The following is a 24,237-nucleotide window of genomic DNA, read 5'->3' on the forward strand; positions in this document are numbered from 1 at the left end:
ATGTGGCTGGCAGGAAGGAAAACAGGTGTGCGCTCTAACAACGCAGCTGGCACATTTCCCACTCTATTGGGAAACGTTGGGTGTCACTGTCGTAAAAGTAGAGGCCAAAACGTGCATACACAAATACATATAGGTGTGTGTGTGTGTGTGTGTGTGTGTGTGTGTGTGTGTGTTTGGGCGCCGGCGCGTGTTGTGCAGCGAGAGAGGGGGTTAGGCGTTTCGCAGTAAACAACAATAATCTGTTTCAGCAGGTCTGCAAATAATCAGACAGTGAAGAAGCACAAACGCAGAACGGATAACTGCTGCTTTTGCGAATGCAGACCTACTGACATTGCCCTGTTGTAGTGTGTTTTGGTAGATGTACTACATCATCCCCACCCATATTTGTGGTACTCGGTAATTTCTTCCCCACTGGTGAGGCAATGTTTAGGATTTCGTACCTTAGTCGGTAAAAATGGTTCAGATGGCTCTGAGCTCTATAGGACTTAACATCTGAGGCCATCAGTCCCCTAGACTTAGAACTACTTAAACCTAACTAACCTAAGGACGTCACACACATTCATGCCCGAGGCAGGATTCGAACCTGCGACCGTAGCAGCAGCGCGGTTCCGTACTGAAGCACCTAGAACCACTCGGCCACAGCGGCCGTCTTAGTCGGTGAAAATCCATGCTACGCCGTGTTGCGGCACTTCTGCGTGCCCGCAGGAGCCTTACACGATATTGGGCAAGTGATTAATTAAAAACTTTGCTGACCGTTGAGTTCAAGGAAGAGAAACTTAGCTAAACGCAGTTTAGCACAACTGGTTGTGATGGTGGCAGTATCCGCTGCCCGCGAGACAATACTCATAGAAAGGATGAATTATTGTACCTTCACTTACACGTCCGGCATCTGCTTATCAAATCTTCAACATGAATTCAGTGTAAACAAATATATCTCTGACATGTACAACATCTTTGAAGCGATAGTGTAAACGTAATGTGCAGTGGAGAGGACATATAGCGGGCAGCGCTATGCAGACATTTTACAACACTATCGTCCCTGTAAGTAAAAACCACTGTCAAAAGTTCATGCTTTTTAACCTCAAAGTGCCTTTTGTAAATCAACAGTTTTTATCATCAGCTAAGGAGGCAAAATAACGTACGCTTCCCTTGGTCCCCTACTGTGGAAAGACGTCTGTATTCTTCACAAACACCAGCTATGTAAATAAACAATTCTCCACCTGAAGATGATGGTGTAAACTATCGAAACGCAGAGTGGCAACAGGTAACCGACTCACAAACTGTTTTATTTGTAACTAGCTCCGTACTTCAAAAGCGAAAAGCAGGGAGCATCTCACTTCATAAGCGCCTTAGCCCAATGAGAGGAAATTAGAAATAATGCAATATTATTAAAGTAGAAAAATATACTTGGCAAAAATTACACTGTAGACCAGTCGAACATTAGCTCTGGTATTATGCACAGCAAACGCATTGTAATTAATCATACATTTAAAATTAAAAAAGTGGATAAAATTATACACTGAAATTTGTGTTTTGATACGGTTTCGGGACGTGAAATTCCCGAATAGCTTGAACACAGGCGAAGTAAAAGAACTGCATTCGACTGAAAACGGTTGCTTTAAGGTGATAATAGGAGTGCAGCCACTGATAAGAGCAACAAAACACCGCACAGAAGCTTGCCGGTAAACGTGGGAAAATACGTTTATAAAACAAAGTGTAGCCAAAGAGCATACCAAAAATATGCGCTCGGTGTGTGGAATTAAAATGCATCTAGACAAGACTTTGATCTGTTACAATATCAAAAGCGTTTCTTTGCTGAGAGGACGGAAAACAGGACCCGCAGAGCTATGTCAGGAAAGCTGACGAGCCACTCGCGGGGGAAGCGGACTCTCCGATTTCGAAAGCCTATTGACACTGTCGACTTTATGGTGGAAAATGCATCAGCGTTGTGCTGTCAGACCGTGGTTCTTCATGGACTGTGTGTTCAAGATTTTTAGTTTGTGAAAGGAAATGTGAAGTCAGGGCACACGCAAGGAACAGTTTACAAATATACTGTAGTAAATAACACTGTCAGTTTTTGAGGGTGTTCATGGTGGTATTAGCGATGTACACTGAAAGCCAGTGGCAAGGGAACTGCTATTATACACAACCAAGAGAGCAGAGTTTTCTTCGTTTAATCGCGTTTTATACTGTCGTCAGTTATTAACCGCAGTTTTTTTTTTCACGAATAGTGCGGCATCAGAACTTATTGGAAGGTGTTCAGTACGTATTGCACAACTAATCTGATTATCAAGACCTGCGTTACAGTTACTGTGCCTCCACTGTGCAGCTACTAACGGAAGACGGTTCTTTTTCGACTAAAGTCCCATATTAATCGTATTATTGTCGTATCAAGATACTTAGCATAATGATGCTAGTAGGATGCTTGCAGCCTCCCAGAACTCAAAAGCCAGAAAATATACATTTTATCTGAGACGTTGCATCACGTTCAGCTACATCAGAATAGATTCTGGAAATATTTGTTGCCTCTAACACAGGTCTCATGCAACTTTATTCCCAAGTTTCGCTACTTGCCGCATACGTATTAGATCTGATTGAAGGAAGACATCGAAGCAATTCAGAGGCTGGATGCTAGATTTGTTACCGGTTGGTACGAACGAAACGTAAGTGTTACGGGCATGCTTCGGGAACTCAAAGGGAATCCCTGTAGGGAAGGCGATATACTTTTCGAGAAACACCGTCGAGAAAACTTAGAGAACCGGCATTTGAAGCTGAGTGCCGAGCGATTCTACTGCCGCCAACACACATTGCGCTTAAGGACCACGAAGATGAGATACGAGAAACTTCCTGGCAGATTAAAACTGTGTGCCCGACCGAGACTCGAACTCGGGACCTTTGCCTTTCGCGGGCAAGTGCTTTACCAACAGAGCCACCGAAGCACGACTCACGCCCAGTCCTGGCAGCTTTACTTCTGCCAGTATCTCGTCTCCTACCTTCCAAACTTTACAGAAGCTCTCCTGCGAACCTTGCAGAACTAGCACTCCTGAAAGAAAGGATATTGCGGAGACATGGCTTAGCCACAGCCTGGGGGTAGAGCGCTTGCCCGCGAAAGGCAAAGGTCCCGAGTTCGAGTCCCGGTCGGGCACGCAGTTTCAATCTGCCAGGAAGATTCATATCAGCGCACACTCCGCTGCAGAGTGAAAATCTCATTCTGAAGATACGAGAAATCAGGACTCAAACGCTCAAACGGAAGCGTATAAATAGTCGTTTTTCCCTCGCTCTATTTGCGAATGGAACAGGAAAGGAAATGGCAAGTAGTAATACAGCGTCCCATCCCCCATGCACCGTACAGTGGCTCGCGGAGTATTTACGTAGATGTAGATGTACGTGAGTAAGAGGACGAAGTTCAGAAATTAATTCAGTTTCACTTTGTTGCAGGTCGCCACGTGGAAGGCATCTGGCATTCAGGGGTCGTTACGTACGGCCGCGAATACTTCTTCGGATCTAACGGTGTGCAGAGCTGTAACCCGGTCAGTGTACATTGCAAGTTCCTTAAGTGATCACACAAAAAAATTCACGAACACAGTCACCAAGATTTACTCAATTCACGTAAATGTAGTATATCATAAAGTAGCAAATAAGCTAAACGAATTTATTTTATTGAGATAAGACTAAAAGCTTCTCCCTCCATTTCCCCCCCCCCCCCTCGCCTCCACCCCCCCCCCCCCCCCCCCGCCGCCACCCATAAAGTCACTTAGTGGATAATTGACGGATCTGGCCTTACAACATCTGCCAATATGGTCTTGCGATGCTAATACTGCGAGAAGGATGAAAGCTCTAATATTTAAAAAAAATGGTTCAAATGGCTCTGAGCACTATGGGACTTAACATATGAGGTCATCAGTCCCCTAGAACTTAGAACTACTTAAACCTAACTAACCTAAGGACATCACACACATCCATGCCCGAGGCAGAAGTCGAACCTGCGACCGTAGCGCTCGCGTGGTTCCAGACTGAAGCGGCTAGAACCAATCGTTCACAACGGGCGGCCTGTAATATTTCCCAAGGACATGTATCTCTGCTACATCTTTTAATGATAAAGACATCATCTCGGCTAAGATATTCTGGAAGTATAATAGGCCTCCATTCTACCATTCGAATCTCCGGGCGTGGACTGTTCAGGTGGAGGTTGTCGTTGGAAAATAAGGAACTCTGAAAAATGGAAGTGCAAAATGGCAAAGCAGGAATAGCTAGAGGACAACGCAAAGCTTAACAGGTAATTCCATAATTAGACGTGATGATATATATAGCTTCAGCTGAGTTTGTCGTAAGGAAGTTTGACAGCTTAGGGATGCATACGTCAGAAAGGTAACACTTCCTGTGGAATAAATGTGTGAGGTAACTACTCATTAGTCGTCTAAAATATAAGATTGATGAAAAGTGCAAAATGGCTAGGCAGGTATGGCTAGAGGAAGGCTTTGGAAGGGTGCATGAGTATAGGGAAAAAAGACAGCTGTTATAAAAAGTTCAAGAAACCATTGGAGAAAAGCGAAGCAGTTGTATGTATACCAAGAGCTCAATGTCAGGTGGAAAGCCAGTATTAAGCAGAGAAGGGAAGACTAGAAGATGGAAAGAGTGTATGGACACCGACCCGTGTGGCCGAGCGGTTCTAGGCGCTTCAGTCTGGAACCGCGCGATCGCTACGGTCGCAGGTTCGAATCCTGCCTCGGGCATGGATGTGTTTGATGTCCTCAGGTTAGTTAGGTTTAAGTAGTTCTAAGTTCTAGGGGAGTGATGATCTCAGATGATAAGCCCCCTAGTGCTCAGAGCCATTTGAACCATTTGAGCGTATGAACCATTACACAAAGGAAACAAAAATTGAAGCCAAAATCACGGAAAGTGAAGAGGAAGTTTGAAGACGAGATGGGAGATGTGATATTATGACAAGAATTTGACAGAGCGCTGAAAGACCTAAGTCAAAATACGGCACCTGATGTACATGACAGTCCCTCAGAATTACTGATGTCCATGGAACAACGTACGGTGACGAAAATATTCAACCCGGGGCGCAAGATATCGTGGACTAATGAAACACCCTCCGAATTAAGGAATCTTGCCATCGTATCGTAGCTGAAGATTAGAGCACATTACGGTCCAACGTCTTATATACTGCTTCAAAACAGAAATGTTAATATTGCCTCCATTTCCCTTCAACGTACAGAAAAAGCCAAAAACAGATATTTTTCCGACAAGACGTTGTTTATTTTTAATTATTTAACAGGCAGGCGGAAAGTGCAGAGGCCAGCACCTGTAACTACAGAGAGCTGTGGCAGAAGGCCAGGTAGACGGTGACTGCGTGGCAACGAATGCACGCAGGTGTTTGAGATTCAGTAGGTCAGGTATAAATACACGCCGCACTTCGCGTTTGTAGACCTTCGTCTTTCGTGTGGCCCCAATGTACGGCCTACTCCCAAATTGTGGGTCCTTGCAAAGCGGTTTAGAGATTCGTTAATCCAGGCACCCATCACCCGCTGGCTCCCGTTGCATCCGGAACTTTGAGAAACACTGGCCGCTGAACTTCCAGCGGTGTTTTCTTAATACATCGTCATATGACCCCTGAGAACCAGGTTTCTAATACCTCAAATTCTCTTTCTACAGATAAAAACATATCAGCTGGACGTATACACTGCGCTGCAAAGAAAAGACCAATTAAGTAATTTCAGATGACAAAGGGGAGTATAAATTTGGAGTTTCACCGACCTGTAAATATTTACAACAAATCTAATGTAGTTTCTCAGAGTTAGTGAAAGTCCGCAGCTCGTGGTCGTCCGGTAGCGTTCTCGCTTCCCGCTCCCGGGTTCGATTCCCGTCGGGGTCAGGTATTTTTCTCTGACTCGTGATGACTGGGTGTTGTTTGATGTCCATAGGTTAGTTAGGTTTAGGTAGTTCTAAGTTCTAGGGGACTGATGACCTCAGATGTTAAGCCCCATAGTACTCAGAGCCACTTGAACCATTTGAAACTAAAACCACTAGAGTCAGAAGTTGTTGCACCTTCGTATGGATGACAGGAGTCACTGTAGTTAGGATTGTAACAAAGTGATAGATAGCCCCCATTATAACAGATCATGGGTCGTCTCAGCATTGATCGAAGACGCACAGCAAGCGAGCATCGGTACCGCCCGGAATTGACATCCTGTTTCGCTGCTATAGGTTACGGATGCCAGCATCGCATATGAGGTTACCGTACGTTTATACTCCACAAGCCAGCTGATCGTGGGGCTGAATGCTCACCTGTACCACCCTTATCTTTCGCACCGTCCCGTAGATTTCTTTGTCCCTTTCGCGAATCAAATGGTACGTAAGAAGGTGAAAGGACGATTGTCACTTGGATCTGTATAGGGTCAATTTTCTCTGATGTTACCAACATGGCTATTTCGTGAAATAATTGTGCAGGAAAGTAATTTGGTGAATCAATCTTCTCGGATCGTACTTTTTCAGAATTTTAACAGTAAGGATATCTGTTATGCACAACGTTTCTTCACGTTTGCCACCTTTTTTTTTTTTTTTTAAGCATCCCCTTGACTCTCTCGAGAAATTGGGACTAGAAACGAGGTTCTCCTCTTCTATTAATCGTAATTGGTGAAGTCTTCAAATTGGTGAATAATTGTCAAAAATCGGTTGAACGGGGGTTTTGTAAGTTACGTGGATGACATACGTCTCCTTAGCATTATCCCACTGAATCCCAGTTTACATCTGCCTTTCTCGCAAGTAGTTTTAAGTGCCTGTTTTATCTTAAATCGCTCTGAAGACACTGAATGTTTCCAGTCATTGTTCTGAATAGTGTTATGAACTGTAATCTGTCTGCCGGGGTGGCCGAATGGTTCTAGGCGCTACAGTCTGGAACCGCACTACCGGTTGGAATCTCAGGCATGGATGTGTGTGGTGTCCTTTAGTTAGTTAGATTTAAGTAGTTCTAAGTTCTAGGGGAGTTATGACCTCAGATGTTAAGTCCCATAGTGCTCAGAGCCATTTGAACCGTTTGTCTTTCTACCTGTTTACGCGAGGTTTTTACATGTGTTGAGTATCAGGCGTCATCCCTACACTAAGTGTAGATTCTAAGTAATTTAGCTACAATTTTGTCGTTACGACTTGCCTATATACAACAGCATTGAGCAGTGGGTGCATCATAGAACTTTCGTTTATAATCTGTTAAGTAATTTATGTATGTCGTTAACAGTAATCGTCCTGAAACTTCCTGGCAAATTAAAACTGTGTGCCGAACCGAGACTGGAACTAAGCTACCTAAGCACGACTCATGCCCCGTCCCCACAGCTTTTATTCCGCCACTACCTCTTCTCCTACATACCAAACTTCACAAAAACTCTCCGCAGGTACTGGCGGAATTAAAGCTGTGGGGACGGGACGTGAGTCGTGCTTAGGTAGCACAGTTGGTAGAGCACTTGCCCGCCAATGGCAAAGTTCCCGAGTTCCAGTCTCGGTCCGGCACACAGTTTTAATCTGCCAGGAAGTTTCATATCAGCGCACACTCCGCTGTAGAGTGAAAATTTAATTCTAGAGTAATCGTCTTATAGCATTCCTTTGATGTGCACTCGAAATTCGTTCCACGTTGGGCCATTGAAAACGACGTAGTGATTTATAATTGATAGGAAGTGTGTAATTAACCAACACCGTTGGCCAGATGTTACGTAACCTCACATCAAATTAGCTAGGTGGGAATGCGTAACCATATGGAATCGTTTCCGAAAGCCAAGGAACACCGCCTTATTCCGTGTCTCGCTACCTTCTTGCTTTCTGTCCCATGCTAATTGCACATCACAAGCCCAAGAATTACCAGGGCCGCGAACCAGTGGATTGTCAAGCGTACAGAAATATACACGCAGGGTGTAATATTGTCGGGTCGTCTAACCGATCCCTTTAAAATTAAAAATCCTTTTGTGGGGAAGGAACGCCTGTTCTCTACTGATTGAGGCAGACAGTGTAGCCTCGTGAGTATGAGACCCTCAGACACAACGTGTATGGTGGTTGGCAGCGGGAGATCCCACGATTAGTGTGAGTGGGTTGGACAGACGCGACTGGGACAGGGTAGTTGCCAAAGCGTTCTGCGACACGGGCGGCCCTCCAGCGCGTGACGTGCGACTGCTGGCAGAGCACACGTGCGCGTTGCGCACCTCACCACTTCGTACATTTCCGCAGTACCTGCTGCCCTCTGGTCGTAAGTCGCCGCCGCTCACTGCGTGCTACAGCGTGGTTCACACGAAACGTGTATATCTACACGTACATTCCGCAGTCTACTGTACAGAGCTTTGCCCCCCCCCCCCCCCCTTCTAACAGTCGTGTACCGCAAGTCTCTAGAGGCACGGAAGCTTCCAAATGATTGGAAAAGAGCACAGGTAGTCCCAGTCTTCAAGAAGGGTCGTCGAGCAGATGCGCAAAACTATAGACCTATATCTCTGACGTCGATCTGTTGTAGAATTTTAGAACATGTTTTTTGCTCGAGTATCATGTCACTACTTGAGGACAATATTATGGAAATGGAAGCGGATGTAGATGAAGATGAAATGGGAGATAAGATACTGCGTGAAGAATTTGACAGAGCACTGAAAGAACTGAGTCGGAACAAGGCCCCCGGAGTAGACAACATTCCATTGGAACTACTGACGGCCTTGGGAGAGCCAGTCCTGACAAAACTCTACCATCTGGTGAGCAAGATGTATGAAACAGGTGAAATACCCTCAGACTTCAAGAAGAGTATAATAATTCCAATCCCAAAGAAAGCAGATGTTGACAGATGTGAAAATTACCGAATCATCAGTTTAATAAGCCACAGCTGCAAAATACTAACACGAATTCTTTACAGAAGAATGGAAAAACTAGTAGAAGCCGACCTCGGGGAAGATCAGTTTGGATTCCGTAGAAATACTGGAACACGTGAGGCAATACTGACCTTACGACTTATCTTAGAAGAAAGATTAAGGAAAGGCAAACCGACGTTTCTAGCATTTATAGACTTAGAGAAAGCTTTTGACACACCGAGCGAGGTGGCGCAGTGGTTAGACACTGGACTCGCATTCGGGAGGACGACGGTTCAATCCCGCGTCCGGCCATCGTGATTTAGGTTTTCCGTGATTTCCCTAAATCGCTCCAGGCAAATGCCGGGATGGTTCCTTTCAAAGGGCACGGCCGACTTCCTTCCCCATCTGATGAGACCGGTGACCTCGCTGTCTGGTCTCCTTCCCCAAAACCAACCAACCAACCAAAGCTTTTGACAATGTTGACTGAAATACTCTCTTTCAAATTCTAAAGGTGGCAGGGGTAAAATACAGGGAGCGAAAGGCTATTTACAATTTGTATAGAAACCATATGGCAGTTATAAGAGTCGAAGGACATGAAAGGGAAGCAATGGTTTGGAAGGGAGTGAGACAGGGTTGTAGCCTTTCCCCGATGTTATTCAATCTGTATATTGAGCAAGCAGTAAAGGAAACATAAGAAAATTTCGGAGTAGGTATTAAAGTCCATGGAGAAGAAATAAAAACTATGAGGTTCGCCGATGACATTGTAATTATGTCAGAGACAGCGAAGGACTTCGAAGAGCAGTTGAATGGAATGGACAGTGCCTTGAAAGCAGTATATAAGATGAACATCAACAAAAGCAAAACGAGGATAATGGAATGTAGTCGAATTAAGTCGGGTGATGCTGAGAGAATTAGATTAGGAAATGAGACACTTAAAGTAGTAAAGGAGTTTTGCTATGTGGGGAGCAAAATAACTGATGATGGTCAAAGTAGAGAGGATATAAAATGTAGACTGGCAATGGCAAGGAAAGCGTTTCTGAAGAAGAGAAATTTGTTAGCATCGAGTATTGATTTAAGTGTGAGGAAGTCTTTTCTCAAAGTATTTGTATGGAGTGTAGCCATGTATGCAAGTGAAACATGGACGATAAATAGTTTGGACAAGAAGAGAATAGAAGCTTTCGAAATGTGGTTCTACAGAAGAATGCTGAAGATTAGATGGGTAGATCGCCTAGCTAATGAGGAAGTATTGAATAGGATTGGGGAGAAGAGAAGTTTGTGGCACAACTTGACCAGAAGAAGGGATCGGTTGGTAGGACATGTTCTGAGGCATTAAGGGATCACGAATTTAGTATTGGAGGGCAGCATGGAGGGTAAAAATCGAAGAGGGAGACCAAGAGTTGAATACAATAATCAGATTCAGAAGGATGTAGGTTTCAGTAAGTACTATGAGATGAAGAAGCTTGCACAGGATAGAGTAGCGTGGAGAACTGCATCAAACCAGTCTCAGGACTGAAGACCACAACAACAACACCATGTCATTTCTGGAAACCCAGAATCTACTCTGTAGGAATCTACATGGATTCCGGAAACAGCGATCGTGTGAGACCCAACTCGCTTTATTTGTTCATGAGACCCAGAAAATGTTAGATACAGGCTCCCAGGTAGATGCCATTTTCCTTGACTTCCGGAAGGCGTTCGACACAGTTCCGCACTGTCGCTTGATAAACAAAGTAAGAGCCTACGGAATATCAGACAAGCTGTGTGGCTGGATGGAAGAGTTTTTAGCAAACAGAACACAGCATGTTGTTCTCAATGGAGAGACGTCTACAGACGTTAAAGCGTGTCACAGGGGAGTGTTATGGGACCATTGCTTTTCACAATATATACAAATGACGTAGTAGATAGTGTCGGAAGTTCCATGCGGATTTTCGCGGATGATGCTGTAGTATACAGAGAAGTTGCAGCATTACGAAATTGCAGCGAAATGCAGGAAGATCTGCAGGCACTTGGTGCAGGGAGCGGCAACTGACCCTTCACATAAGCAAATGTAATGTATTGCGAATACATAGGAGGATCCTTTATTGTATGATTATATGATAGCGGAACAAACACTGGTAGCAGTTACTTCTGTAAAATATCTGGAAGTACGCGTGCGGAGCGATTTGAAGTGGAATGATCGTATAAAATTAATTGTTGGTAAGGCGGGTACCAGGTTGAGATTCACTGGGAGAGTCCTTAGAAAATGTAGTACATCAACAAAGGAGGTGGCTTACAAAACACTCGTTCGACCTATACTTGAGTATTGCTCATCAGTGTGGGATCCGTACCAGATCGGGTTGACGGAGGAGATAGAGAAGATCCAAAGAAGAGCGGCGCGTTTCGTTTAGCAAACTCCAGTGGCAGACTCTGCAAGAGAGGCGCTCTGCATCGTGGTGTAGCTTGCTGTCCAGGTTTCGAGAGGGCGCGTTTCTGGATGAGGTATCGAATATATTGCTTCCCCCTACTTACACCTCCCGAGGAGATCACTAATATAAATTAGAGAGATTCGAACGCGCACGGAGGCTTTCCAGCAGTCGTTCTTCCCGCGAACCATACGCGACTGGAACAGGAAAGGGAGGTAATGACAGTAGCACCGTTGGGTGGCTTGCGGAATATAAATGTAGATGTAGATGTAGATGCGGAGGTTACGTCTATCAGTGTTACCGATTTACTTTCGTTTTCCATTCGCTTATTGAGCGAAGGAAAAATGAATGTTTGCTTTTGTACGTGCCGTCATCTTCCTTATCTCATTCTCATGGTCCCTACACTAGACATACACTCGTCGTCGTCGTCGTCGTCGTCGTCGTCGTCGTCGTCGTCGTCGTCGTCATCGTCTTCATTATTTCTCCTTATTCCAACATGAGACTGGCTTCGGACATTTATGGTACTTCTCCATTTACCCACGTATTTTCACCATTCTTTTTCGAGAACTGTTTTGTTCCAATCCAGATCCCTTCTCTTTAAACTGGTCTTGATCGAGACAGTCCACCTCGTTCTAGCCCTCAAACTAGGCCTCCATCATTCGTTTTGGTATTCTTCCATATTCCATTCACCTTACATGGCCAAACCATTTTTACTTACTCCTCTCAATTCTCACTCAGCTTTTCTACTCCAGTTTCCTTCCTAACGTCTACGTTGTCCACTATGTGGCTCCTCGTTTTCCCTATCATACTTCTTTCACTGTCTCGGATTCTACCCTCCTTTTTTCTTGTCGCTGTACAGGTCTCCGACGCATGTGTCGACATCGATGTAAAGCACGTGTTGTACAGCACTTCCGCACACTTCTCTGGTACTTCCCTTCCGCAGACTACCTGGTCAAAGGTATCAGAACACCTCACAGTGAATGTGAGCTGACCACTCGATGCCCAGAGAAGCGGATTCGCCAGTATAAAAAAGAGGCATTGATGTCAGGAGTGACGTTGTCATTGGAAGTCACTTGGATATTAAATGCGTCAGTGACATTTCAACCCTTCAAAAGCTGCCTAAGTCCACTGCTGGTGGTATGATCGTCACGTGAAAACGCGAGGGAACAACCACAGGTAAACCAAGACCAGGGAGATCTGATGTACTGATGGGCAAGAAGCGTCGTGCATTTTGGATGCTGGCTGCAGAAAATCGCATGAAATCAGCGGAAGGAATCACGTGTGAGTTCCCAAAGTGCTACCAGCAGTAGCAGTCCAGCTAGCAAAATGACTGTGCTTAGGGAGTAAAAAAAGGGGAGGGAGAGAGAACAACAGTCGAGAAGCTCTTGATAAACCACACTTTAACGACGCTTGAGGTTCAAAGAGCGACACCAGTAGACAGTAAATGGCTGGAAACGAGTGGTTTGGAGTAATGAATGGCTATCCGTAAGGTTTACCATCACTTAACACTTCCGGGCTGAGATGTCATGGTCCATACATAGATCTCTTCCCTGACGTTTCGTCTTCGACTGCGTAAGGCATCCTCAGAGGGCAATCGGCGAACTGCAACGAGAGCGCGAGTGAGCGCCTATATATAAGCCATCCAGAGGGCGCCGCTGTCAATCACGTGACATCGGCTGTGCTTACTCCGCGGCGTATTCAGTGTAAAATCTATTCCGTCATGGTCTAGTGCTTTGTTCGCTTCAGTTAATCCTCATTGTTTTTTAATACCAGCAACATAACAGGCCAAAACCTACCGGAGATAGTCGCATATAATATTACGAAGGGTGATCAATGGGATTTTATATCAGTTTTTGAGTGCTTCTGCAAGTGTATTATGGGCCCATAGTCATTCTTCCAATAGAGACCCCAATTACTAGGTAATACTACGAAGGGCGATTAATAAGTAATGCAACACGTTTTTTTCGGCCTGTTTCGTTTGAAAAAAATGCGGAATTTATTGTGGAACATCGTGGAATAATTCCGCTTCAGCCCCTATAGTTTCATTAAATCCGGTAGAGGCGACGCTATACGTAGCCTTCAAAATGGTGACTGTAACCCAGGTGCGTTCCAAGCAGAGAGCTATCATTGAGTTTCTTTTGGCGGAAAAACAGAACATCGCAGATATTCAAAGGCATTTGCAGAATGTCTACGGAGAGCTGGCAGTAAACAAAAGCACGGTGAGTCGTCTGTCATCATCAAACCTGTCCGACCTCCCCTGTCCCGTCCGCCTGGACACAGCTGGGACGCCTGCAGTGTACTCGTAGCACCGTGCGGACACTCTCATTCTAGGTGATCCACAGATCAGAGTTAAACACCTCGCTGGTCAGCTGGATGTCTCTATTGGTAGTGCTGACACACTCGTCCACCAATTGGGCTACTCAAACACGTGTTGCCTCTGGGTTCCTCTCTAGCTAACAGAAGACCGCGAAGAGCAACGAAGGACTATATGTGCGGAACTGCTTGCGCGTTACGAGGTTGATCGTGACAATTTTTTGTCGAACAATGTCACAGGCTACGAAACATGGGTTCGCCACTTCGAACCGAAACAAAACGGCAATCCATGTAGTGGCGCCACATCACCTCTTCTTCGAGGAAAATGTTCAAAGCCGCACCCTCAGACTCTAAATTCACAGCGACGGTCTTCTGGGACTCTGAAGGGGTTATTCTGTTTGATGTCGTCCCTCATGGTGCAACGATCAACCCTGAAGTGTATTGTGCTACTCTCAGGAAACGACTTCAGTGCATTCGTCCCCCAAAAAATGCAAACAAACTTCTCCTTCACCATGAGAACTTAAGGCCTCAAACTAGTCTGCGCACCCGCGAGTTGGTCACAAAACTTCATGGGACTTTTCTTCCTCACCCACTCTATAGCCTGGACCTCGCACATTCCGCCCTCCATGTGTCTGTCCCAACGAAGGATGAACAGATGAGAGGGGAGGAGATTAGATCGTACATCCAACTGCAATAGACATGTAGCAGTTGCGAAGCATTGGTGGGTCCTCTAGTACGTTACATGGACAAGGTCGTGAAACGATTTATTTCCATTCAGCACATTAATCATATACTTTGAAATGAATCCTCATCTGTGAACGGCACGTTCGCACTAACCTGGTTTTTTTCCACAAGAGGTGGAGCCCGTCCACGCCTACACCGGCATCATGGCCAACTCAAAAGGTCTACTGCCATCTCTGGATAAGGGCTAGTTTTCACTATAGTGAGGTGTCGCAGCATGTGGGTACTGCGATGTTTGCGTACGTCTGGTTATGGTTAACCATTAATACGCGCTCATTTGGAGGTAGATTGGGTCGAAAGTCGAACGAAGGATAGCGGTTAGAAGGGCAGAGGAAAGAAAGTGCCAAGGCAAGAGCCAAGGGAAAAAAACCTCTGCGGTAGTTGGGTCAGGTGGTAAGAGCAGCAGCGGATGTCTTGTTGTCTGTGACAGGTCATGAAAGGGTGGGCTTTGTTGGTAGTAGGTATCATGCATGTCGATACTTTTGACGTTGTGCGGTGCTGTTATTCGGCGGCTGCCGCTGGGTGCTGGTGTTGATCTCTCGGTCAGCATCAACAAATCTGTAACAGTTAGTTTCATCATCATTTTGTGTCACTTATCAGATGCACAGTGTAGTGCGATGTTGGTGATTTGTTTGTGCGTCAGTGGGTGAGCTCAACGGTTACCCTGCTGTATGTAGCCTGTTTGTCGGCTTTAATAGCAGCTCTTATTTCTAGTCAACGTTGCTGATATGCAGGGGCTTGCCGACGTTTGTCGCTTGTTGGTGTGAATTATCTTGCCATAGGTGGTTATGCCCTAGCTAGCAGTGTCTTTGGCCGCCGATGCTTCCACCTATGGTTGTGATCGTAGTTTCCCAGAGTAAGGATGAAAGGATTCTTCCAGTGTCTCGAGTTCCTGTACAGTCGTGTGGCGTGTTTTTTGAATACTTCCTTGAGGGTTTCAAAATGGTATTCATCGTGAAGCTCCACGGTGAGTGTGTATCGTGGAGCGTTGCTAATGATTCGTAGCACCTTGTTCTGCATGATACGCAGGCGGCGCACTAACGTGGGGGATGACACAATATTAAATAAACTAGTCGCAGAAGTGTACCCGCGCAGGAAAACCAGCTGCTGACAGTGCTGCACCCGTCATACAACGTACTGTGTACATGATACGGGCACAGCAGGTTCTCTTGTAGCGCTCTCCAGTCAGTCATACGATTAGTCTTACTTGTAGCAGCTAGTTGTCTTTCGCTGACATTACGCTTGCAGTCAACTGCAAGTAGTAGTTTCTTCTCCAATGAGGTGTTATCTTTGATCTAGCCCTCCCTCAGTCGCGACCAGTAGGCTTGAAAGTGCTTTTCTCCGTAAGACCGAGGGTCAATTGATTCAACGTCCTCTGTCGGGGCACATTCGTTCTGAAAATCCCTCCCGATACAAACGTTGAGCGCCACGGCCGTTGCCATCTGCTACTCCTTACCACAAACAGGCATCTGCCAATTCCGCAATTGAGTACTCTTCCGCTGCACGTTGCTGTAAACCAAGTCCGTGAGTTACTCTACATGGCTGATGCTACAAGTCTGATGCTGGTAGAGCAATGAAGTTAGAAGCATGTCAACGATACCTTCCCACAATTGGAACAACAAACACATACGGTGAACCTAATAATTAAAACGTACGGTACGCCCTAACCGAACATATTTTGAACATTTCGTGTAACGCAGGTACGTTCCGTTTCTGTTTTTCCAGTGATTAATATGATTATGAAGTGAACTCGCCCGGACAGCCGTGCGTGTTAAAGCGCCACTTCCCTGACGAGGAGATGCGCCGGCCCCAGATAGAATCCGTCCGGCGGGCTAATGGCGAGGGTCGGTGTCCCGACCAGCCAGGATGTGATTTTCAGGCGGTTTCCCACATTCCGCTTTTTGAATACCGGCTGGTCTCCAAGTCCCATCTCAATTAACGATCCGCAGACACGTATTTCTTACCACGTTCCATCTGTTTAGAGCTGACACTCTTACTGCCCTCCTTGTCCTTACTGGTGACAAAAGTGTGTCTATAGCAGAGATTCTGTAGAGTATCTCTGCCCTTTCCTTATGGCGATCATATTATAATCTAGGCGAAAGTTACTTCAAGGTTACTGCAAGGGATGTTGCATTAAAAACTAGGTATATCACGAGAATTCCACACAGAAAGTTCACTAGAGACTGACTTTACAGTGTCACATACGAGATGAAAAAAGTGGTACTGCCTCGAGATAGAGATAAAAATGTAACTAATCACTTTATTAAAATAAAACATCCCTGCAAATTAAAAGCTCGACTAAAATTCGAACTGCAGACCTTTGCCTTCCGCGGGCAGGTGCTCCACCGACTGAGCTACCCAGTGACACTCAAGACCCGTCCTCACAGTTTTACTTCCGCCAGTCTATTTGCAAACTTCACAGAAGCCCTACATCTACATCTACATCACTACTCTGCAATTCACATTTAAGTGCTTGGCAGAGGGTTCATCGAACCACAATCATACTATCTCTCTACTATTCCACTCCCGAACAGCGAGCGGGAAAAACGAACACCTAAACCTTTCTGTTCGAGCTCTGATTTCTCTTATTTTATTTTGATGATCATTCCTACCTATGTAGGTTGGGCTCAACAAAATATTTTCGCATTCGGAAGAGAAAGTTGGTGACTGAAATTTCGTAAAAAGGTCTCGCCGCGACAAAAAACGTCTATGCTGTAATGACTTCCATCCCAACTCGTGTATCATATCTGCCACACTCTCTCCCCTATAACGCGATAATACAAAACGACCTGCCCTTTTTTGCACCCTTTCGATGTCCTCCGTCAATCCCACCTGGTAAGGATCCCACACCGCGCAGCAATATTCTAACAGAGGACGAACGAGTGTAGTGTAAGCTGTCTCTTTAGTGGACTTGTTGCATCTTCTAAGTGTCCTGCCAATGAAACGCAACCTTTGGCTCGCCTTCCCGACAATATTATCTATGTGGTCCTTCCAACTGAAGTTGTTCGTAATTTTAACACCCAGGTTGAATTGACAGCCTTGAGAATTGTACTATTTATCGAGTAATCGAATTCCAACGGAGTTCTTTTGGAACTCATGTGGATCATCTCACACTTTTCGTTATTTAGCGTCAACTGCCACCTGACACACCATACAGCAATCTTTTCTAAATCGCTTTGCAGCTGATACTGGTCTTCGGATGACCTTACTAGACGGTAAATTACAGCATCATCTGCGAACAGTCTAAGAGAACTGCTCAGATTGTCACCCAGGTCATTTATATAGATCAGGAACAGTAGAGGTCCCAGGACGCTTCCCTGGGGAACACCTGATATCACTTCAGTTTTAGTCGATGATTTGCCGTCTATTACTACGAACTGCGACCTTCCTGACAGGAAATCACGAATCCAGTCGCACAACTGAGACGATACCCCATAGCTCCGCAACTTGATTAGAAGTCGCTTGTGAGGAACGGTGTCAAAATCTTTCCGGAAATCCTTTTGCGAACCTTGGAAGACTAGCACTCTTGGAACAAACGAGATTGCGGAGACATGGCTCGGCTACAGCCTCTTTCACTTTGCAACGCTCTGTGCGCTGATATGAAATTCTTCGCAGATAAAAACCGTCTGTCGGACCAAATCTCGGGATCTTTGCCTTTCGTGGGTAAGTGCTCTGGCGACTAAGCCGTCTCACGTTCCGTCCTTACAGCTTTACTTCCGCCAGTACCTCGTATCCTACCTCCTTTTGCAGGAGAACGTGTGTGAAGTTTGGTGGGTAGGAGATGAGATACTGACAGAAGTAAACCTGTAGGTACGGGACGTGAGACGTGCTTGCCAAGCTTAGTCGGTTAGTCGGTAGAGCACTTCCGCGCGAAAGGCGAAGGTCCCGAGTTCGAGTCTCGGTTCGACGCATACTTTTAACCTCTCAGAAACTTTCATATCAGCGACCCCTCTGCTGCAGAGTGAAAACTCGGTACTGGATTATTAAAAAGTTTGTTTATCCGTTAAGTATTTTTCGTGCCTCGGCTACCAAACCAATGTAAAACTTGCAGAAGCGTATCTGGGGTCAGACTCAGCGTCCGATGACAGAAATACCTGAACGAACCAATACAAATATCAGAGCGTGTTGCAAGAGGAAAGCACAAAGGTGCCGATATCCACTGCAGATTGTTCTGGAATATTTCTGGGTGATAGGGCGCGATGGCGGCGAAGTGATGACCTGCGAAATCGTACTGGCACCGTAACGACATGGGATTGCCTGTTGCAGTTTTGTTAAATACACTACTGCCCATTAAAATTGCTGCACCACGAAGATGACGTGATACAGACGTGAAATTTAACCGACAGGAAGAAGATGCTGTGATATGCAAATGATTAGCTTTTCAGAGCGTTCACACAACGTTGGCGCCGGTGGCGACACCTAGAACGTGCTCACATGAGGATAGTTTCCAACCGATTTCTTATACACAAACAGCAGTTTGCCGGCGTTGCCTGGTGAAACGTTGTTGTGATGCCTCATCTAAGGAGGAGAAATGCGTACCATCTCGTTTCGGACTTTATGACTGTTAGCAAAACATGGAATCGTTGGGTTCAGGAGGGTAATATGGAACGCCGTGCTGGATCCCAACGGCCTCGTATCACTAGCAGTCGAGATGACAGGCATCTTATCCGCATGGCTGTAACGGATAGTGCAGCCACGTCTCGATCCCTGAGTCAACAGATGGGGACGTATGCAAGACAACAACCATCTGCACCATCAGTTCGACGACGTTTCCAGCAGCATGGACTATCAGCTCGGAGACCATGGCTGCGGTTACCCTTGACGCTTCATCACAGACAGCAGCGCCTGCGATGGTTTACTCAACGACGAGCCTGGCTGCACGAATGGCAAAACGTCATTTTTTCGGATGAATCCAGGTTCTGTTTACAGCTTCATGATGGTCGCATCCGTGTTTGGCGACATCGCGGTGAACGCACGTTGGAAGCGTGTATTCGTCATCGCCATGCTGGCGTATCACCTGGCGTGATGGTATGGGGTGCCATTGGTTACACATCTCGGTCACCTCTAGTTCGCATTAACCGCACTCTGAACAGTGGACGTTACATTTCAGATGTGTTACGACCCGTGGCTCTACCCTTCATTCGATCCCTGTGAAACCCTACGTTTCAGCAGGATAATGCACGACCGCATGTTGCAGGTCCTGTACGGGCCTTTCTGGATACAGAAAATGTTCCGACTGCTGCCCTGGCCAGCGCCTTCTCCAGATCTCTCACGAACTGAAAAAGTCTGGCCAATGGTGGACGATCAACTGGCTCTTCAGAATACGCCAGTCACTACTCTTGATTACCTGTGGCATCGTGTTAAAGGTGCATGGGCAGCTGTACCTGTACACGCCATCCAAGCTCTGTTTGACTCAATGCCCAGGCGTATCAAGGCCGTTATTAACGGCCAGAGGTGGTTGTTCTGGGTACTGATTTCTAAGGATCTATGGACCCAAATTGCGTGAAAATGTAATCACATGTCATTCCTAGTATAATATATTTGTCTAATAAATACCCGTTTATCATCTGCATTTCTTCTGGTTGTAACAGTTTTAATGGACAGTAGTGTAGAATTCCCCTACTGGCAAGGGGAGAGAGATCCACCGACGTCGCTGCGAGCGGTAAGATGCGCCAGGAGCGTCTTCCGCGGCAGGTTTCGTCATCGTGCGTGCCAGAGGTGGAGACGCGAAGCAGATGTTGGGCGGCGCCGATAGTTCCGAGGGTCAGCGACCCTGCCAGCCGGAGGCGTGGCTATTTCTACAGCGGCGCGATTCCAGGGGCTCCCCACTAACAAGGCCGTCTCGCGCGAATAGAGTAACTTTGTGGCGAATGGACTCGATATCTGGATGACATTAGCAGGCCCACCAAAGAATTCCTGCCAGTGACGCGTTCCACGTGAGGAAGCTGCTATGAATAGCTGCCGTTCCATAGTAAGGCTGGCTTTATAAGCAGGCTGAGTCGCCACTGTTACGACATTTAGCATTCTTGAGCGTCCTCCAAACAGAAAGTTACGGTATTAGGCCATTCTCCCTGTGCCAGAGCAAGAGTGTTCTTTCACGCCATTGATGTGAGGAGGTAGTTAGTCCACGGTCGAGATACGGGAACTTAACATTTCATTTGTTGACTCGCAGTATCGCAACGATTACAAAAAGACACAGTGAAAATTGTATATTTTACAAAATACCGGTCTCTGTTCTCCAGCACAGCCAAGCATTTTCTGCAAACCACGCTGAGCAGTTTGTGTTGCCCGCACCGCTAAAGTTCATGAGTGCCATTGACTTAGGTACAGTACAGGGTGGACTTTGGGCTTTATCTACTATTTCTTGCATATTTCATTTTAAATGGCTTCGGGTAATGCCCCATACAGCCAAAGGCAAGATTCAGAAACATGGGGCAAAATTAAGTTTTGGGTATTGTACACACAGGACATGATTATAGTGGAAGTTTTAAATTAACAGTATTGTACAGTTTCTTTAAATAAATATAAAGACACTGAACGTTGTAACATCCAAAGTTCAGCTTTTCTCAGACTAACAAATTAAAGAATCCATTAGGCGATAATTTAGGGTATTGTTAAAATACCCTTTTACACAGCCTAATGAATTTATGAATAGAATTTTTTGGTCCAAGTAACTTAGAAGTAATCGGAGTGTGGAATATCGACAGTTTTGAGTTTTTCGTATGATGTTCTCAATGACTGTTTTTTATATTTTACATACTCCATTAAAAATGCACGGTGTCATCATCTGCTGTACACTACACTATTAAACAGATGTTTCGTTTTGTTGATAGACAATTAATCTATTAACGGTAACTATTTTCTTCCGCTTAAGACCACAATTAAGAATCCATGGAGTATGACAAAAGCACTGTTGGATAATTTTACCGGATAACTATTAAGAGGTAGTTCACAAATGTTGGTTTAATGTAAGGAACGTATGGTCACAAATGGTCTAAGGGATCGCTCCATGTGAACTTTTTATATTAGAAATTCGCCAGTCCACTCCTTTTTGTGGTCGGCCAGTCGACTGTAGTTCACATCAAATCACTTAAGTTTGGCAGGAAACGTAAGGCAAAGCGTTGCTCTACAAAACTGTTGCTTTAAATCAATTTAAAATGCCAACCGCATTGATTATGAGTGAGTGTAAAGCGATACGCCGTAGCATCTCAGGTGATTGGGGAATCGAGGGGCTACTACTGTTCTGGCAACCACGTTGGTGGCAGTGTAGACTGGGTGAACGTAAACTAAACTGGCCCTAGTCACGTGACCCCCGAACGAAAAGTCGAACAATATCGGTTTCGGCACTATTGTAGGTAGCGGGGATCACGTCTGAATTGATCGTTTACTTTGGAAACTTGAAACACCTTCATTTGAAGGCGCCTTCACAATGGCCCCAACGAAGGCAAACGAACAACAGCTAATGGATTCGGCTGAATGTTGGTCTCCTTTGTTATTGATATAATATAGCGTTTTAATAGGTTAACCTGCCGATATTATCAGGGAAGAAAAGGATCTAGCAGTCGCCGCATTTTACTACAAGAAGCTAATCGTCAGAAAGAGAGATAAAAGAAGAAACAACACTGGTAGACGAGCATTGGGATGTGACATAATTGTCAGACATTAAGGCTGATTTGGAAAATGGTCTATTTCGTAATTTTTGCGAATGAAAACTACAGATTTCGAATTGCTATTGAATTGAGTAGGCCCTAAAATTCCAAAGATGGTACCTCTTTGAGGAGTGCTGTTGTGCAGTAAAAAGACACCCATACACATTCCATTTCATTTTTCACATCGTGCACTTTATGTTATAAAAGATCACTTATTTCCCTTTAAGTACCTAATCTTTTCAAATTGTTTTTACAGAGCAGTTCAGAAGGTCCCTTAAACACTGCCTTTCGCGATAAAACTATCAGCTTTAAGCTTGTCTCCGTAGTCCACTTATTACTCCGGTATTATTAGACACAATAAATACATACCCGTTTAACAGACACAGCAAATCGCTACTGAACCTACGAGCATTCGACCCGGCATCCACCCTAGGACGTGGATCCCAAGCTCGACTGACCGACAACGTTCTGACGTCACCGCCGGCTTCCGAACTGCAACCTAGGCCAACCGCTTCATTGGCCCCGATTTGCCGCCCGTACACACTAAGCAAATTTTTTGTCGACGAAGCAGTTGGTTATCGCTCGGTCGCCTTCGTTGGTCTAGTGTGTACCCGCCTTTAAAGAAATCGACAGGTTACCGAATGAGATAGAATTTACTCGGTAAGAGTCCTTTGAAGATCATGGTTTGTTTATTGCTAAACATTGAACATTTATCCGTGAACAGTCTCTGAAAGTTTGTTAGAGTTCATGTCCACTTCGTAGATATAAGGAGTTTTACAGACTGAATTACTGCTTTATAAATAACATTTGCAGGTTTTTGCTATACATAGTTGGTAGATATAAGTGGATTTACAGGTTCCAATGGCGTGTTAGAAAATGGGAAATTAAGATGATAAGAGTCCAATCTCAGGGCAGTCTGGCTCTGTACTTCGAAGTTCATTTTGTAAATTGCTGGGTAGTGATCAGGTTGAGGGAATACTGGGGAAAACCCTAAACAATAGGTGTTCAAATATAGTTAATATTGTTTTAGCAAATGTCAATATATTCGTCACAGAAGCATAATGCAATACTTGTTCAAAAATGAACATATTGTTTCTTATAATTATAACCACAGATTGATAATTTACAGTAAATGTATCACGTTTATGTACACAGTGAAGTACGAAACATATATGTATAAAAGCATATAAAAATTGTAATTGAGGTATAGAAAGGAATTTACATATAATACGTTTGAAAGACATTTCACATAGTTCCACATAAGCTATTCCTGACACTAATATATAAAAAGAATTGTCTTATTTTCTTTATTTTGTAAGAGGCGCTATGCTTTCAATGCAAGCTAATCATCCAACAAATAGTTGGATTTTGTGTAAGAATGTTCACATATTTCAAAATATTCCAAAATGTTCATTTTGTAGCCATAAATAAATAAATAAATAAATAAATAAATAAATCCCTGTTCCATAGATCATGAAGACGACATTTCATAATGATGTGGAATGTGTCACTTTAACCCAAGTTTTCTTCACTCTAATTAATTAATTAATTAAACAGTTTCTACTTCTTATATAAGAATTCATCTATTGAGCAGAAGGAGCTATCATTCAGAAATTCTTTTAATTCGCTTGTAAATGTTGGTTGGCTATCTGTCAGACTTTTAATACAATTTGGCAAATGACCAAAGATTTTTGTGGCAGCATAAGTCACCCTTTTCTGTGTAAAAAGTGAGATTTAATCCAGAATAGTTAATATAATCCTTTCTTCTAGTGTTGTGGCTATGCACTTCGCTGTTATTTTTGAATTGGGATGGATTATTAATAATAACTTTCGTAAGTAAATATATGAATTGCAAAGGCACTGTAAATATCCCGAGTTCCTTAAATAAATGTATGCAAGGTGATCTTGGGTGGGCTTCAGCTATTATTCTGATTACATGCTTTATGAATACTGTCTCTCTTAACGATGAATTGTCCCAACATGCTACCATATGAAAGCAGTGAATGAAAATGGGCTTAGTAGGCTAATTTACTGATATGTTTATCACCAAAGTTTGCAATAACCCTGATAGCATAAGTAGCTGAACCTAACTCTTTCAGCAGATCATTGATGTGTTTCTTCCTATTTAATTTCTCATCAATGCACACACCCAGAAATTTTTAGTATTCTGCCTTAGCAACAGACCTCTGTTCGCGGTCTATATTTATCAATGGTGTTTTGCCATTTACTGTACAGAATTTTAAAAACGGTGTTTTCTCAAACTTTATTGAGAGTCCATTTGCAGAGAACCACTTATTAATTTTCTGAAAGACATTTTTT

The 24,237-nt window shown here is 44.5% G+C and overlaps 1 protein-coding gene across 4 annotated transcripts in view; it reads left to right on the top strand.

Annotated features, from left to right (window-relative positions):
* Positions 1-24,237, top strand: part of LOC126335460 (uncharacterized) — a 241,731-nt gene that overhangs the window by 148,850 nt on the left and 68,644 nt on the right. For all 4 annotated transcript variants that reach the window (XM_049998759.1, XM_049998761.1, XM_049998760.1 and 1 more), the window contains exon 3: positions 3,439-3,530. In XM_049998759.1, coding sequence (XP_049854716.1) covers positions 3,439-3,530 — 92 coding nt within the window. The remainder of the gene's footprint in view (positions 1-3,438; positions 3,531-24,237) is intronic.

This window comes from Schistocerca gregaria, chromosome 2 (assembly GCF_023897955.1).
Source record: "Schistocerca gregaria isolate iqSchGreg1 chromosome 2, iqSchGreg1.2, whole genome shotgun sequence".
NCBI classification, from domain to species: Eukaryota; Metazoa; Arthropoda; class Insecta; order Orthoptera; family Acrididae; genus Schistocerca; species Schistocerca gregaria.